General features: G+C 36.7%; 1 protein-coding gene across 1 annotated transcript in view; it reads left to right on the top strand.

Annotated features, from left to right (window-relative positions):
* RIT2 (Ras-like without CAAX 2) overlaps positions 1 to 16,854 on the top strand; it is a 188,152-nt gene that overhangs the window by 61,608 nt on the left and 109,690 nt on the right. The window contains exon 3 of the mRNA XM_014949364.1: positions 11,869 to 11,942. Coding sequence (XP_014804850.1) covers positions 11,869 to 11,942 — 74 coding nt within the window. The remainder of the gene's footprint in view (positions 1 to 11,868; positions 11,943 to 16,854) is intronic.

The following is a 16,854-nucleotide window of genomic DNA, read 5'->3' as shown; positions in this document are numbered from 1 at the left end:
GTTGGAGGTTAATCAGAGCACCTTGATGATCACCTAGGCCTGCAGTTTAGTCTTGAAAATGCTGTCTGTGCACCTTGCTTATGGCCTTAGAAAATGTAGCACAACAGCTATGTTAGCAGATTCACTTCAGCCACAGTGGTACCAGACAGTAGCTCTAATTATGAGTGTCTGCAGCACACTGTGAGGTCTCAGGGAAGGAAATACTGTATAGAGGAGACCTGGTATTGTGGATGAAAATATTTGACATGGTTATGATTTAGTAGTGATTCAAAAATCTATTAATGATGTAAACTAGATTGAGAGGTTGAATTGTAGCAGCACTTAATCATGAACAGGTTTAGGGGTTTACAAAGTGAGTAAACAAAATAATTGAATGGCAACTTAGTTACAGAGTTGAAGATGGCAAGATACCCTCTAACTTAGAAGGTATACCCAATCAATGCATGAGATGAGCCAAACCTAACAACTCATTTGAGCAGAAAAGTAGGAAGTTCCACTCTTCATGTCTGCCCTTCTTCCAGCCTTATTGGCTCTCTGGCATTCATCGAACAGTTTTTCAAGCTGATTCAACAGTAGTCCAGAAGAAAACTAAGCCACCCCAATACAGACTAGTTGTATACCAGGTTATTGAGTTTAATCACTTTAGCAAAAAGAATTCATTAAGCTCAAAAAGTGGCAAAAGGGATAGTGTAGAAGCACCGATATGGAAATGAGAGTATGAGTAGGGATGAAAGACGAGAAAAGAGATTCTTTTATTTCTGTGACAGGCAAGATGTGAAAACCACCTGAGTCAACCATCTCATGCAGAATCACTCTCAAACACCAACCCGTGAGCCAAAATTCCCTCCTAAGTTGATCTCTGTTCTCAAAGACAATAAGGATAATTACCTGTGCCAAAAATGGAGATGGATTGAAAAACCATTTAGATAAACTATTGGAAGGAAAAAAAATCCATCAAGGGCTGTTAAAAACAAAGATTCTGCTTCCTGCTTAGAAGGGCTCTTGACGTGCAAATAACAGAGAGCTTAGAGCATATGCCAAGGAAAAATCATTTTGTGGGATTCCCTGAGCTATTGGTCACTCTCCAAAATGGATTAGATGGACTGTTGGTCTTCTATGGCTCTACTACTTATATTCTCATTTGGAACATTCACCTAATCTGAATGATCTAATTGATAGGCTGGTCAGTGATCTGACTTTCTTTTTTCTTTCCCTTTCTCCCCTGTTTCCAAAAGCAAGCAAGGAGATCAACAAGTCTTGTTTCTCAAATGTCTCTGCTCAATGTCTGCCTACCATGGCTGGAACAGGAGAGAAAATTGTTTCTCCTGTTTGTTGTTGCCTCAAGAGACCTATGCTGCATGTTCACATCCAAAAAAACACCCAAACCCCTTGTTAATGGTTCATATTTATTATTTTTTATCTTCCGCTAACTCTTTGTGTTAGAAGAAAAACAAAACCACATGCGGTAATGGTAATTATGATTTGGATCATGAATGTAGAAGGAGCTGAAGTGAGACTTGCAACCCTGTGAATAGAGTCACAAGTTGAAAACTTGCTTACCTATTTCCTGTACATCATGACTTGTAAAAATAACCCTTAATTGATTTTTGAAATTGGAAGAGACACTCATGCTATGATTTCCTAAAGGTAGATGATTTATCATGCTCCATTCAAAATTCTTGGACTCATAGAATCATAGAATCATTCAGGTTGGAAGAGACCCTTGGGATCATCGAGTCCAACCATCTACCCTACTCTACAAAGTCCTCCCCTACACCATATCCCTCAGTACCCCATCTAAACGTCCCTTAAACACATCCAGGGATGGTGACTCAACCACCTCCCTGGGGAGCCTATTCCAATGCCAGACCACTCTTTCTGTGAAAAATTCCTTCCTAATGTTCAGTCTAAATCAGTCTTCATCAAAAGACAAATGTTTCCCTTGACCTTTCTTTCATGAAAGCCGGCAGCCATCTACACCTTACTAAACCCAAGACACTATCCATGCTAATAGCCACACAGATGTAGTCAACTTCTTAATTACTACCCCTGAAATGACAAGAAGTGAATTCGTAGCTATCAGATCCTCCCACTCAGTAGCACAATCATGGACTTTAAAGAGTAGTGAAATTGCTACCTGCTATTCTTGTTCCCCAAGATAAGGGTACTTGGATTCCTGTTAATTATCATGTTTTGATTAAGCAGGAGCACTTTGTTCACTTTGTTCATGTACAACTTTGAAGTGAATTTTTTCTGGAAGGAGAGAAAGTAATGATATGCTTTTATTAAATATTAGTAGCATTATCTATATTGCAAGTGGCTTGTAACAGAAAAGCAAGTGCTACAGCAAAGTTTTGCCTAGTTGTCTTCAGCCCTGATTTGATAAAATGCTAATATTTCTATGAAATTGAATTTTTTCTTCAGGAGTTTCTTCTGAGAAAAATATGTCACTCACTCAAATAGTCTTAGGCACGTGGGTAAGACATTTTACAAATAAATTTAGCCTGTTTGAGGGACTGTAGCACAATGTCCAAAGAAGAGTTGAGCAGGTTTTCTGGGCAGCAGGTCATATCCTTTATAATTCTTTATATAAATTTAGCCACGTCTGTGCATGCTTGAAGATTAAAAGCATAAATGGTGGCTTTGTCGATAACAGCATTTGTGTCATGATAACAGCATTTGTAGAAGTCCACCTTTTATAGGAAGTGTCTGTTCTATACCCAGGTGAATCCTGCATGTCACAATATGTTGTTACGTAAGAATGTAACCAGTTTCTCCATCCATATTTCTTTGAGAAAGATGGAAGACGGGCACATCATTTTCTAGATGACTTCTTGATTATATGAACTGTAGACAGAATTCTTAACAATTCTGTTTTTCATGGGCTCTTTTGAACATGCATTTTGCTTTTTTTAGTAATTGAATGTTAAGGGGGAAAATGCATACCTGCAACTAGAAAATAAAATGTTATAAATCTTAAGAAGCTAGTATGGTATAGTATTAAAAAGTTAATATAGTAGTAGTATAAAAATAACCTATGTTTTCATAGCAGAAAACATAGTATGGGGTTTTTTTGTATTTAAAAAAATCTAGGTAAGTATTTCTACACATTGCAGGTAGTCCACATAGTGAATAATTTATGACAGTCTCTTGCACATTTACATTCTCTCAGTCTTATGTGTGTCTCTGTGTTTGTATATGTAGGTACATATATACTAATGCACAAACACATAAATCCACACACAGGTAACATATATATGCATATATGTTTAATCTCCCTATAGTGAAGCACCTCATGAGGATGAATACGTGTCAGTGCTCAGTTGAGAAGGATCTGTTGATCTGTGGCATCAGAATATTGAGCGGGAACTGAGTAAGAGAACTATGAGGCACCCAAGTCAACAGTGTTGTTGGGGTTTAACCCCAGCCAGTAACTATGGCCCACACAACTGCTTACCCCAGTGGGATGTGGGACAGAATCAGAAAGGTAAAAGTGAGAAAGCTTGTGTGTTGAGATAAAAACAGTTTAATAAGTAGTAATAGCAGTAGTAGTAGTTGTAGTAACAGTACTAAGGAAAGGAAAAAAAGAGAAAAATTAAACCCAAGAAAGACAAGTGATGCAAATGAAACTATTGCTCCCCACTAATTGAGCAATGACCAGCCAGTCCCTAAGTAGCAGTCTCCTGCAGTGAACATACACCCTAGTTTTGTTGCTGATCTTGGCATGATACGGTTTGGAATATCCTTTTGGTCAGCTGGGGTCAGCTCTCCTGGCTGTGTCCCCTCCCAGCTTCTTGTGCACCCCCCAGCCTTCTCACTGGTGGGGTGAGGAGCAGGAAAGGCCTTGACTCTGTGTAAGCACTGCTCAGCAATAGCTAAAACATCCCTGTATAATCAACATTGTTTCCAGCTCAAATCAAAAACATAGTTCCTAAATAGCTACTATGAAGAAATTCACAGCCAGAACAAGCTCATGAGTGGAAAAGTTTACTTTATGGAGAGTGAGAAGCAGTGCTGAAGATGTTTCTTGTAGTCAATATTGTTGTTAATAGTGGGCAGCTTTGACTGATTTCTGTGTAGCATTTGCTACAATGAGTGCAGACTGAAGGTGTTATGTTCACCTACACCACCATAATGTATTTGTGGATTGTGTGCAAAGTGCTCTATGATCAGAGAAGGTAGCAATAAGTTTGCCTTGCTGACCACTAAGTGTTAACATTTTTTACCTTCTTTGCCTCAAAGTAGATATCATACCTTGAATTTTCTGTTCTACATCATGCTTTGTCTCCTTCTTGTTGAGTACATGTAGATGAAAACCTCTCCCATGCAATACTTTGGGCAATAAAATAATTCTTAATTTTGGTTCATCTTGAAATCCATCAAGGCCATTGTTTCCTTTTCCAACTGTTTTTTTTAGTAAACAGCAAGATAATGAGTATTTAATGAGAGAAGACAAACCAGATCTGACTCAAAGTTCAATTCACTCAGATTTCTGTTGACACAAACCTTTAAGAGCACAGACAATGCTTCTTTTCTGTGCCTACCACAGACTAAGTGAGATTAAGTTGCTTTTGCTTCCCCTGTTTTTCAGCAGAGAATGAAAGGGTACCACAGTAATGAAACTGCAAGATGACATTGAAAAAGAGGTGCTTGTACGTATCTCCAGGTACAACTGGAGGGAAAAAAAAAAAGGGGGGGGGGGGCAGGTGCTGATCTCTTTTCAGCTGATGATGTATTGTACACTTCATAAAAAAAGCAAGCACCATACCATAACTTATAAGAAAGAGTACTGTCCAGAAGACAACTGGAGCAGTCCTTTTGCTCTGTGTAAGTGATTTTACACGAAACGACACAAAAAAAAGAGAAAAAAAAAAAAAGGGGGGGGGGGGGGAAAGAAAGAAGACAGAAAGTGCAATGGATAACCCATTTGCCAATTTGGAGGGCACTGAGTGCATTTCAGGTCACTGAGAAAGCTGCCGTGCAAGTACCCAATGCTGAAAATCAATCAGGCTCCTTCAGCAGCTGTGTGTTATCAGTCTTGCCCTGCAGAGCACAGATCTGAAACATTAGGCAGCCCAACCAAAGGGAGAAACTTAATTTGAGAGCAGCTGTTTTAAGACAGATACATAATGGCATTAAAAGGGGAGCACTGTGGCGAGGTGAGAACCAAACAGAATACTCATTAGGCTGAGGATGCTTTTAGTTTTATTATTGTATCCAGACACAGAGAGAGTATGGTCAATGGCAGCCAGAACCTAAATTAAAGTAGTGAAAGGAAATGAAGTTGGCTCAGTTAAAAACGTCTCATCAACAAGGATGTCTCACTGAAAAACTGCTAAGAAGAAATAGTCAAACTGCATGGGACTTACTGGCTTTAAACTCATATCTTTACTATACTGCAACAATTCCATATGCTCAATGGGTAATTTAGGCCCTGTTCGCCTCCAGGTATCAGGGCACCACTTTTTGTTAATGGTAGCAGGGTCCAGTGCAGAGGTTTATTTGAAGATCTGGGCATAGTCTAGTTATGCTCCTGCCTTCCACGGAAGATACTAACGCTGCTTATTTCAGGAGGAAAAAATCAACTAAAAGTTATGAGGTATTCCGCCCTTTTGTTTTCAGGCTTAAAGAAGTACCCTTTTGCATTTCTGTTTGCATCTTTACTCCTTGAAATCAAGAATTATCTTATGAACATCCAAGATCTGTTTTTAAGTGACACTGGAAATGCAGGAACCTCTAAAACAAAACACGGCAGTTAGTTAAGATTATGTCATAGTGTTGAACAAAGACTAAATAAAGGAAATTAAGAATTGCATCTTTGATTGAAATTAATAAGGACAGTTGGAATGTATACCAGTAATATGCATTTGAATTTAGCAAGACCATTTGAAAACAAGATTACAGAATCTTTTCTGAAGATATATGTGGCCAAAACCTTGGTTTAATATCTTATCTGAAAATATGTTTATGGTAATTTGAATGTTAATATGAAAACTGAAAGATAGAAAGTACTGTGTTTCTCATCATGCAACTGAATGCGTAATGAATAAATGTATGAATACCTTTTATGATAAACACTTAACATGACTAATATTTTGTTTTTTCTCAGATTATTTTAATTTTCTCAAGGCCTACACTATAGGCTTTTAGTAGAATAAGGTTAGCCAAGAAATACTGTCTGCATTAAATGCTGCATTTCTTACCTGCTTATCTTTCATAGAAACAGTAGAGAGGTTCAAAGTGTGTGGTTACTGAAGAAAGAGTGTCTGTGGGTTTGGAAAGGCAGTGGTCATTTTTCTTCTGTTCTGCAAACCACCATCAAGATTCTTCTGCCTGGAATGATGTTGTCCGTTCCTATCACTTGTAAAGGTGGGACCAGGCAACTTGTGCTGTTCACACAAAATCAGTAAAAACTTAAAGATCTGAAAAAGATCTGAAAAAGTTAAACAAAGGACAAAACAATGGCAGATAGGGTTCAATGCTGAGAAAGGAAAAGCAGCAGCACTGGAAAGAATAGTCCGGAGTATTGTTAATTGCTGGTATAATGTAAAATCATGTAACACTAGGTAGAACTGGAAATGGGATATCTAAGTATCCTAGCTACTAGTCTAGTACAAATTTTCCTACTTGCCTTATTTTCAAGGATATTGCTATCTACGTGAGTATTCACAGAATACAAGGCAAACAAATCTGTCAGTTCTACTATTGTAAGCCATTCATTGCTTATCATATGTGCATAGCTCATAGGAAGGCAACCTCTGCGACTTGGTGTCCTTGTCTGCAAAATGCTGATAGCAACGCTCACCCAAATTATAAAACATTCATACTCCAGGAAAATAATTATAAGCTAAGGGAAAACGTGAAACCAATGTATTTTGATGGGCAATTCCTATGACATGCATATTTTTATCTCAAACAGAAGTTTACATGTAGTAGTTAGTACAGTGATTTAAGTCCCTTTTTATCCACTCTCTTTACTTAAAAAATCCTTGTTGTAAATAAAATCCATCCAGCCAAGGACTCATAATCATCCTACATCCAGGAGCATCTCTGGATTAAAATGCATATGTATCGGAAAATCTAAGCATACCAGAAGATGGGTCTCCTGCTGTCTCTTTGGCATACAGGGAGAAGAACAAGAGGCAGAATTCCAGGTGTGCCTGACTGAGCTTGGACTTCCTTCTGTTTGTTTGGCACCTCCTTAGCCAAATAAAATATAATTTGGTTCACCTATATATGTGAGAATATGATTGGTTTTAACTGCAGACAGGGAAGAAGAGAGACTATTTGTTTAGAATAAATATAACCAGAATAAACAAATGGAAGAAAGAAGCAGCTGACCTGTATTTCAGGAACTGGAACATGTCTGTAATGCAGATGAAAAGCCCATTCCAACTCCCCTTTAAATTGTGCACCATTCAAAACTATTTATCATGAAGCAGTTACATGCTCATAGCTGAAAAAGTGTTTTGATATATTTTTTATGAGTATAGCTTCTCCAGTGTTAAGATAACTGATCTCAACACTACCTTGCATTAATTATTGTACTTCTTTCTGCAGAATCATGTCCTGTAAAAAAGGAAAGATGAAAAAAAAGGACGTATTCATTATATTAAAAAAAGTCAGGTAACAAAAGGTTTAAGAAAGAACTTTTCTTTCATAATACTGCAAAGGACAATCAAACAATTAAGGAAAAAAAGGTTAAAAGTAAAAAGCATTTTTTCTTGGTTTAAATCAGATATTCAATAAAGGAGGAAAGAACCAATAATAAAAAGGAATAAGTGCCATTCAGAAAACACTTGGAGCTCTATTTGTTTTCTTCCCACTCTGGAAAACAGTAAACAGTCAGTAATAATTCAAGCCAAGAGGCATAATATTCTAAGATGAAATTTTTATCTATTTTTATTTTTAACTTTTGTAAGAAATGAAATTATTAAAGAAGCCCATCTCCTATACAGAAAAAAAAAAAGAATAATTATATTTAAAAGTTATGTTTTACAAGATATTTTAACTATTTAGTTCACAAATTCATGTATTATATGGATACAATACAAATACAAAATGCTCATTCTTGCATGCCGTGTTGGTATAATGGTGATATCTCACAGTAATATCAGTAAACTCCATCTACAATTTATATTTTTTTTGTAATACCCTACCTTTATGCTGCTTTTTACCTAAACCATAAGCTGGGACCTTGCATTTATCCTCACAGAAAAAGAATACTACTTAACTTAAAATAAGATATATATTTATTGTCTGATGCTTGATTATTATTCTCATCTCTTTTTTGTACCTTATCTATTACTCCACTGAAATGGCAGCCAGAATTTGGCCTTTTAATAAATATGAGTCCTTTGAGCTGTAGGATGTAAAATCCAGATACACATGGCTTAGCAGCGCCTAATTAATTTTCAAGAGAGCATTATATTAGTATTATAAATTAATTAGGTGAAAGACAATGTAATATGCTTAAACATCACAAATAGTGTAAATATACCAGACAGTGTTTGTAATAATGTGAATAATTTTTAAAGAGAAGAGATTAGATAGTGAGTTTGATTGTGCTCCTGATGAAGACTTTCCTGCTATATTTTATATACACTCAGAGGCTATTTCAGTGGCATAGCTTCACTTCTGTCTTGTTGGTCCAGATATAAACAGCATGTTCCTCTCAGATCTCAGGGTTTCTGTTTTCTTAATGTGACCATGACATGTACTATATTGCCTGGACTATAAAAGATTAGTCACATAGTAGTCCCTTTTGAAATCCTTTAAGAAGCATTTGAATACTCCAGGGTTTCTGCTTAACATTATAGATATTAATAAAGAAAAAATATGTTAACTGGGTCTAACATACAGACACATCCAACCCTTGATGTCCAGGAGGTTGTTTCTTTCCAGGTCAATGACTGTGTCCCATAGTCCAACTGAATTAAACAAAGATATTTGTCTATGTAATGCCTCACTCATCTCTATTTCCATTGTTTCCTGAGATGAAATCCCAGTTTAAAAGTATTAATTGTAGACCAGAACTAAAAGGTACAGGTCTTCCACTCTTAGCTTGTCTTTTCAGTCCATACTAGATGGGGAAAATCTTTTTCAGTTTATGCAACTTTCTTCTGCCTCCTGTACTGGCAAAAAATGATGACCTAGTAGCACAGAAGACCAGTGAATATATATGGTAAATGTAAAGAGAGTATCTTTCAACAGGCTTGTTGTGCTTGAGAATTAAGAGGCTGATAATTCATTAGTGGGTGCTATGATCTTGCCTCTGGTGTGAGGGTGCAATTCCCTTGATGAGTGTGGGCTTTAGGATTTCCTTTTAAATGAGTGCCTTAAGAAAAGTAGGCATTAAATCTCCCATTTATTTTCCGTTCAGATACATGTTGAGTTCTGCTTATCCTACCTCAGCTGAGGATAATTTTAAACTTCTCTAAATTATCTGTACTGTCCTGGTTTTTTGCACATATGCAGACAGATAATATTACACATGAAAAACCTTTCTGTTTCATCTCTACTTTGCTTGGGGTAAAGGCAATTCCTACAAGTAAAAACCATGTTCCAAATATATGCTTTGCCAAGAAAACCATTTAGATTCATGTGTTTGGTCAATGTTCAATATGTTCTACTAACACCAGCAAATGAAGTTAGCATATATTAAGAACAGAAATGGGACAGTGATTCCGGTACACCTTTGTACAGTGTTTTAGGGCCAGTAGTTTGAGAAAACAAAATAAATGAAAATAGGTTTGTACATTCACTGTTATCTTTGCAAAGTAAAAGGGTTATAAACATAGCCTTGCTCCAGTTTTTAACAGTTGAAACTTTATTCATTACTATGGCAAGACGCAGGGGTACACTAAAAATAACTGATCAGGGTATTAGATCTTACATACTTACTGAAGGCTGTGATATTCAGAGGCCAGTGGGTCTTTTAGTCATAACTAACCCTGAACTCCTACTTAATTTCTTTTAAAAATAAGACAGGAGTTATCTAGGCTCCAGCTTCATTTTTATCCAAGCTGAATTTAAATATACAAAAATTCCTCTGCATTAACTGTTTTAAAGCTCCTGAATAAAAACTCACATTGGTCTAAGTGAAGAGAGAAATAGGACTGTGGGTTAGTGGCTTTAGACTATCTAGCTGCAAAGCCAGGAGTACAAGCTAATTTACGCAAGTCATATCTTAATTATGTATGCATGAATGTAATGCAAATGGTTATCTGCATGGAAATATATTAATAATACTTTATAGCATTAATTGAATTAATATTAAGGGAATACCATATTTGATTTTACATATTTTCATAGTTTGTTTTTCATTTTTTTTGTTATGATAAAAAGAAAAAAAGTCTACTGCACACATCACTGTCATGCCATAATAGATTATTGAAAGTGTATGTACTGTAATTCACTCTATATGGTCCCTTTTAGCATGGAGTTTCTTATTCAGCAATCCCTAAAAAGAGATATATTGAATGAAACATATGTTGGTTGGAGTCCTCTGGCTTTCTCAGCAAGACGATGTATCATCCAGTTAATTAAGCCTCTGGATCATTCTAATATCAACGGGATTAGGTGTTTAAAGCAGGGCACGTAATTTGCTGAACTGAAGCCTAAAAGAAGCAGGAGAGTCGTGGAAATTACTGTATGTGATTATGTCATTAAAGATAGCCTGCCAGTGACAGTGCAGGAGTGGACTGAACTAAGGCCATCCAAAATCCTTAATACCCGAATGCTTTAGTTTTTTTCTTTGTGGAGGTAGAAACTAAGTTTTTATATGCTTTTATAAAGTGTCATATGATGCAAGATATAAAGGCTACAAATTAGACTGTCCTGAGAATTCCAGCTACCTGCAATATAATCCCATATTATAATCCCAATATTATCTCAATAATCACTGTGACCTTAGTCCTGAGGGTCTCTCCCAGCCTGGGCTTGCAGGATTGAGTCTTTGTATGGTGCCAGCTATGTGCTCATGATGATTAATGACATTTCTCAAATGCATTAAATGCACTTGTCTTGTCTTCACACCTCAGTGTGCACAGCCAAAGCATAACATCAGTCACCAAAACCACTCAGGCTGCTATAATAACGCAGATAATTTCCAAGATTGTTTCAAGTATAAACAAGTATAAAATGGCCTGATGTCTAAGATCTGTTTAACCTTATGAAGAAAGTCCAAATATTGTAGCGGGGATGAAATTGAAAGGTGAGGAAAACAATTTATGCAAACAGCAGTTCATCTTTTTTGCTTTTCTCCTTCCTAATTTAGGTTGACAAAATCATGAGCTAAGGGAATGGTCCACTAAGCACAGTTTTTTCCTCCTCCACCCCCAGCCATGACGAGTGTGAGGACACTGATTACAGAATTTATTTTAAAAAATACATTTACATCCTCTCCAGAGATATACAGAGGTATAATTAATTGCTCTGACATATCTGAGCCAGAAGCCCTCTTCAGCTACAGGGACACTTTCTGAGTAATTTAGACAATCTTTAACTTAAAATTATTTGCTGGAAAAGCTCTGTGGAAGTGCGATTGCTGTAAGTAAAAACCACTCTGCTACATAGCACCAGCCCAACACCTCTGAAGCTTTGTGACTTAAACACCATCTGTGGTCTGTGCTATCCCTTTCAGAGAGGCAAATTTACTTTTTTAATATTTTGAGGTAGTGTAATAGAAAAGACTAGATAACTTCCGTTTGCTAATATTTTGCAGTGATTCAGAAAGTGATTTTTTTGACTCAAAAGAGAGTAAAGACTGGAAAGCTTTTGAAAAGCCTGCTCCAAACTATCAAAGCTATTTCATTTTCATTCTCTGAGCCACTCCTATGCTTAGCCATACTGCACTGTGTTTTTCAGAGGATGCCTATAAAACTCAAGTCCGAATTGATGATGAACCAGCCTATTTGGACATTCTAGACACTGCTGGACAGGTGAGTTGTTTCCCAATATGAACAAAAGATGTTAACCTCAGATATATGAGTCAGCAGCAAGCTTCCCTATTCAAACACAAAGGTATCAGTGGCAGAAAAACTTTGATGAATTAACAAAGGAGAAGATTAAAGGAGTGCTGCAGTGGTACAATATAACTTCAATATCTGACCATAAGAGACTGACAAATTTGTTCAAGTAGAAGACAAAAAGCTGTTTGCTTCTTTTTCTCTCATATGCAGAAACATCTATCACAATCATGGAACGCATAAATGATGTTGTTGGTTTGTCTGATGTGTTTATCATTCCTGCTTTTCTAAATATTGCAGGAATCTTCTTATCTACTTGCAGATCAAGTACTTTGTAACCGTTCTTCTCCTCCTCACTTTATATTTACACATCAAATACTAACCCATAAGGAAAAGATCTTAACACCTAAAGTAACACATAGTGTACATATACTGTGTATGTGCAAGTGTAAGCACCAGTTAGGGAATTTTCACATACAGCAAGGTAAAAGATGGAGTTAAACGCACGAATTTCTTCTACCTGATTCAGTTCACTCCCTTTCCACCTCAGTATGTTTTATTGTTTAATCAAAATGTTGCAGCTGGTTGATCTTTTCCTGAGTTATGCGTCAGGTTCTGTTTGAAGGCTTTGATAGTTTCATGAGTTTCCATAGTGTATGTACACCTTGTACAGGAATGAGTCAGTCAGCAAGGATGGCAGATGCTTAAAACAAACAAGCTAAAAAAGATTTAGATCTTATAAGCCTGGAAACCTTGATCTCAGCAACATCCGAATGCACCAAGCTAGGAACTGCAAATGGTGGAAAAAGCAGTCTGCTGCCAGGAATTAGAATGGCATCAAGTTATACAAGTTGAATGTAGTTCAGGGTGATTGTGGCATGAGTTTTACATGTGAATGAAATATAGGCCAATTTCAAAGTGAACTCAACCCAGTTTCAGAAATCAAAAGATGCCCTGAATTGTTCTTCCTTGACCCAAAATTATACAGTCTCAGCAGTTGACCAGTGACTTGCTGCTGAGTTTGCTGTGAAAGTGTTTGATTCTCCAGAAAATTTAAGCTAAATTTCAAGGCATGTCTGCAAAGCCATGAATTTAATTGACCTAGAATTTATTATTATAATAGACCCAAGAAATTCCTTACACATAATAGTCCTAGCATAGCTTCAGCAGTGTTATGGCCGGGGAAGAGAAGGAACATCATGGTTTCTACTCAATACATCTGAAAATAGCTGTACTTCTGTTTGAGAAGAAGCAACAACATCTTTGCTCACTCAGGAAGTCTCAGCCTAGTAACAGCCCTATGTTGTTATTATATAATCATTAGGGGAATGATATCTCCAGCTGTTTAGTCTCATAAGGCTTTGATGTTAGAGACCACCTGTTTTATCACTTAATATTGTTCACTGTGTACATCTACTTCATTCTACTCCTAAATTCACTTTAGTCCTATTTTGTATAGTTAAAAAGCTAAAAAGTAAAATAATTTCTTACCCAGAGCTGAAAGGGAATGATAAATCACAGTTTACGTGTCCAGCTTTTTGCTAATGGAAAGAGGAGCAAATTGTTATGCAGGATTTCTTAATTTTCATAGGTGTGTTCTTAATTTGCTGTAGAGTCTCTGGGAGCACATAGGAGATAAACTTTGCAAATCATGGAAGAGCGTACAATAGGTACAGAGGTCCTTGTGTTGTGTTCCCATTTACAGATCTGTGCAGATCTCAGATGAACTACTTGATCCTAAATATGCATCAGTAATGCAAAGATTATTTATGGAAAGGAAATGAAACAGCTTAAAATCAAAGCAAAGAATGGACAATGAATTAACCAAAAATCAGCAGTGTGTTTTTATTTTGGGTTGAGAGAAATATATTGCAAAAACCAAGAGGAATAATTTCTTCTACTTTGGTTTTTTTGCATTTGTTTTGCTACTAGAAACATGAAAGCTTATGTTGCTGGTAAAAAAAAATTAGAATCGGACACTGAGAGTTTCATTCTCTTTCTAAATCCCCATCAAAATCAAAGCCTCTTTTTTTTTTTTAATTTTACTTCGAAAAAATATTTTTAAATGGTATTTCATTTCTGTCAGCTTCTTTTAAATAAAGAAAAAAGAACCAAATTGGAGCCCAATCTTCAATCCCTTTGATTTTTTTTTTTTAGATTCAGGAAGAAAGGAAAATATCCCCATGCACTGGACTTTCAAGTAGCTGAAAATATGTTTTCTTCCAATTTTAACAAAACTTATTTTTGCCAGTCATGTTCACTTCTTAGGAAAACTTCTCCACAAAATTATATTATTTTTACATTAATTTTCATCTTTTATCATATAAAAAAGCTAGAAAAAACTCTCATTTTTAACAGGGGAGAGGGATTTATTGCCAATATTATGAATTTTAGCAGAACTGACAGTTGTAAGCAAATAAATCAGAATAACACAAACAGTGAAACATGGTGAGAGCAATAGTAAAGAAAGACTGAAGAGTTTTAAGTTTTGTTTCAAGAAGGGACCAAAATATCCATGACATTAGAGGCCCATGGCATGTAAGACCATGTAATGAAATGTGATTTCATTATCATTTCAGAGATTTTGGACCAAGCAGAGATTGGTGGTAATAGGTCTCCACACTCTGCAATACATCAGCCCCACACATTGTACAGCCTGGACACGGCTATTCTACCCTAGGATCCAAGTTGAATTGATACCAAAGAATCTCTCCTTTAAATTTCCCTGGTCTTCCAGCGCAGGCTGTCATTACTGAAACATGTCTCAGTATTTCTCTATTAGGAAGGTCTTCCCACTTTCCTACATCCCTATTTTTCAGAAACTGTCCATTCTAAGTATCCTAGATTCACCTGCTTGTCTTTGCAGATGTCTTTGAATTTGTTGCCTTTCTACCTGCACTACACAACTCCAGAATAAATCAAGACCTAATCCAACTCCCATTGAAGTCAACAGCTAAAATAGCCTCCCTCCTCACAGAGGGCTTGATCTTACTCTCACTGAAGTTCAAAATGAAATCCTACTGGGACTTTGGTGATGCAGGGTGAAAATCCAAAGTGCCCAGCTATGCTGGTGATGCTACCTCACTGAGCTTCACGTTAAAGCAGAGATGATGTTGCAGCTGCTAATTCACGTAGTGGAAATCTCATTTCTCCCTGGGTGGCCTCGTGCTCATAAATACCTCATCATCAACTTTGAATAATGACTTTAATCACTTCAGAAGATCAAGGAGCTATAATTGTAATTCTTCCCTATATGGGAAATAAAAGAAGTAAATAGAGAAACCAACTGAAGTTAACATGTTTTGCTGTTCTAGACAATATGTTTCACCATATAGGCATCTCTTTTCCCTGCTGTACCAATGCATTAATTGAGCACTTCAACACGATTTATCAATGATTAATATAATTCCTTATTGTCAAGCCCAGAGTTAAAAGTCCATATCTGATTTCATAGCTGAAACCGGATTAACTCATTCATATTTTAACTGATAGGTATAGTTTGGAGCACTAAAAATATAGATGGTGCTTCAGAAAGACATATCTGGTTCTCAACTTTCTGCATTTAAGAAACATTCAAAGTCAAAACCAGAAACATGAAAAAACTGTTAGTATTGCTCAACTAGTTTTTGATCTTTTTCTTCTCATGCATATACATGGACATTATTAAATAAAACAGATAGACTCTCTCAGGAAGCAGACTGATGTTCCATGAACTCTGGATGCATATTTCCTACTTCATCAGTTGTCCTCTAAAGCTCTTTTGATATACTTTTCCCACTGAAGATACAGTAAGAGGCACATTCTTAATGTATGTAGGGCTAGTGTAAGTAGTTACACTTCACTGAACTCACTAGCCCTGCTTTTCGTCACCTGCTACACTTGCCAGCAGGGTAGCCTGTCTTTGCTCACCGCCATCAACTTCAGACAGAATAAGGTTACGTTTACCTCAGAGAGTTTCAAGAGCAGGTATTGCTGATGTAGGTCCTTGTAGCTGAATTGTCATAAACAGTGCTTACTTGAGCAGTTCCTAAAGCTTGAAAACATGGCATGTGGTAAAAAGGAAAGTAACAAAAAATTGACGTTGACTTTCTTTTTCAGTGGCACAACTGAATCTAGAAGACACATATCATTAGCCTCACATTTGCTGCCAGCAGAAGCTATCAATGATGCCTTTGGCTCTTCTTTATCTAGAAGTTTTCTTAAACCGAAAGTTTTCTTTTTGTGTCTACATTTCAATTAAAACAAAACTAAAAAGAAAATAAAAACAAACAGATAGTAAATGTGAGATTCAGCTTCAGGAGGATTTTCATTTAGTTAGCTTTTAACCCTCTAGGCTAGCCACAATTTAGCATGTGGAGTAGATGATAAATAAACAGTTAATGGAAGTCTGCCAATGCAGACTATTACCCCCAAAAATGGCTTGTGCTTCCTCATTCAACCATGCTTGTGGGAGATCTCTTGAGTAACTCTCTCTGTCCCTGAAGTCTGGGAGAAGTATTGGGAAGGAGGTAGTTTTGAGGTTTCCTTTCTCTTATCCAATGTCTCATAAACCTCAACTGCTTTTACATATATTTGGTTTAAAGTGGTGTAAACTCTTTGACTTCCAGGAGACTGATGGCTGCAAGCACAAGGACATTCAAACCTCAAGTCCTTTGCTTTGTGTTCAGCTCCCTTCACAATTATTCTCAGAGACTGACAACCCCCAGCTGCTCCAAATATGCACAAAAAGCCTCCACACAGAGTTATAGAAACCTTCTGTTCTCTCATTTACACTTTCTCACTCTCTCTTCTAACTTAAAAATATGTTGCTACTTCTGGAGCCCAGTTTGAATTCCTCCTTGTGGAGCATACACAGCAGTTATCTCTCCTGCTGTATTTATAAACC

Source organism: Calidris pugnax, unplaced genomic scaffold (assembly GCF_001431845.1).
Source record: "Calidris pugnax isolate Ruff unplaced genomic scaffold, ASM143184v1 scaffold144, whole genome shotgun sequence".
Taxonomy (NCBI): Eukaryota; Metazoa; Chordata; class Aves; order Charadriiformes; family Scolopacidae; genus Calidris; species Calidris pugnax.
The sequence above is the reverse complement of the archived record's forward strand: the minus strand, read 5'-3'. Positions and strand labels throughout refer to the sequence as shown.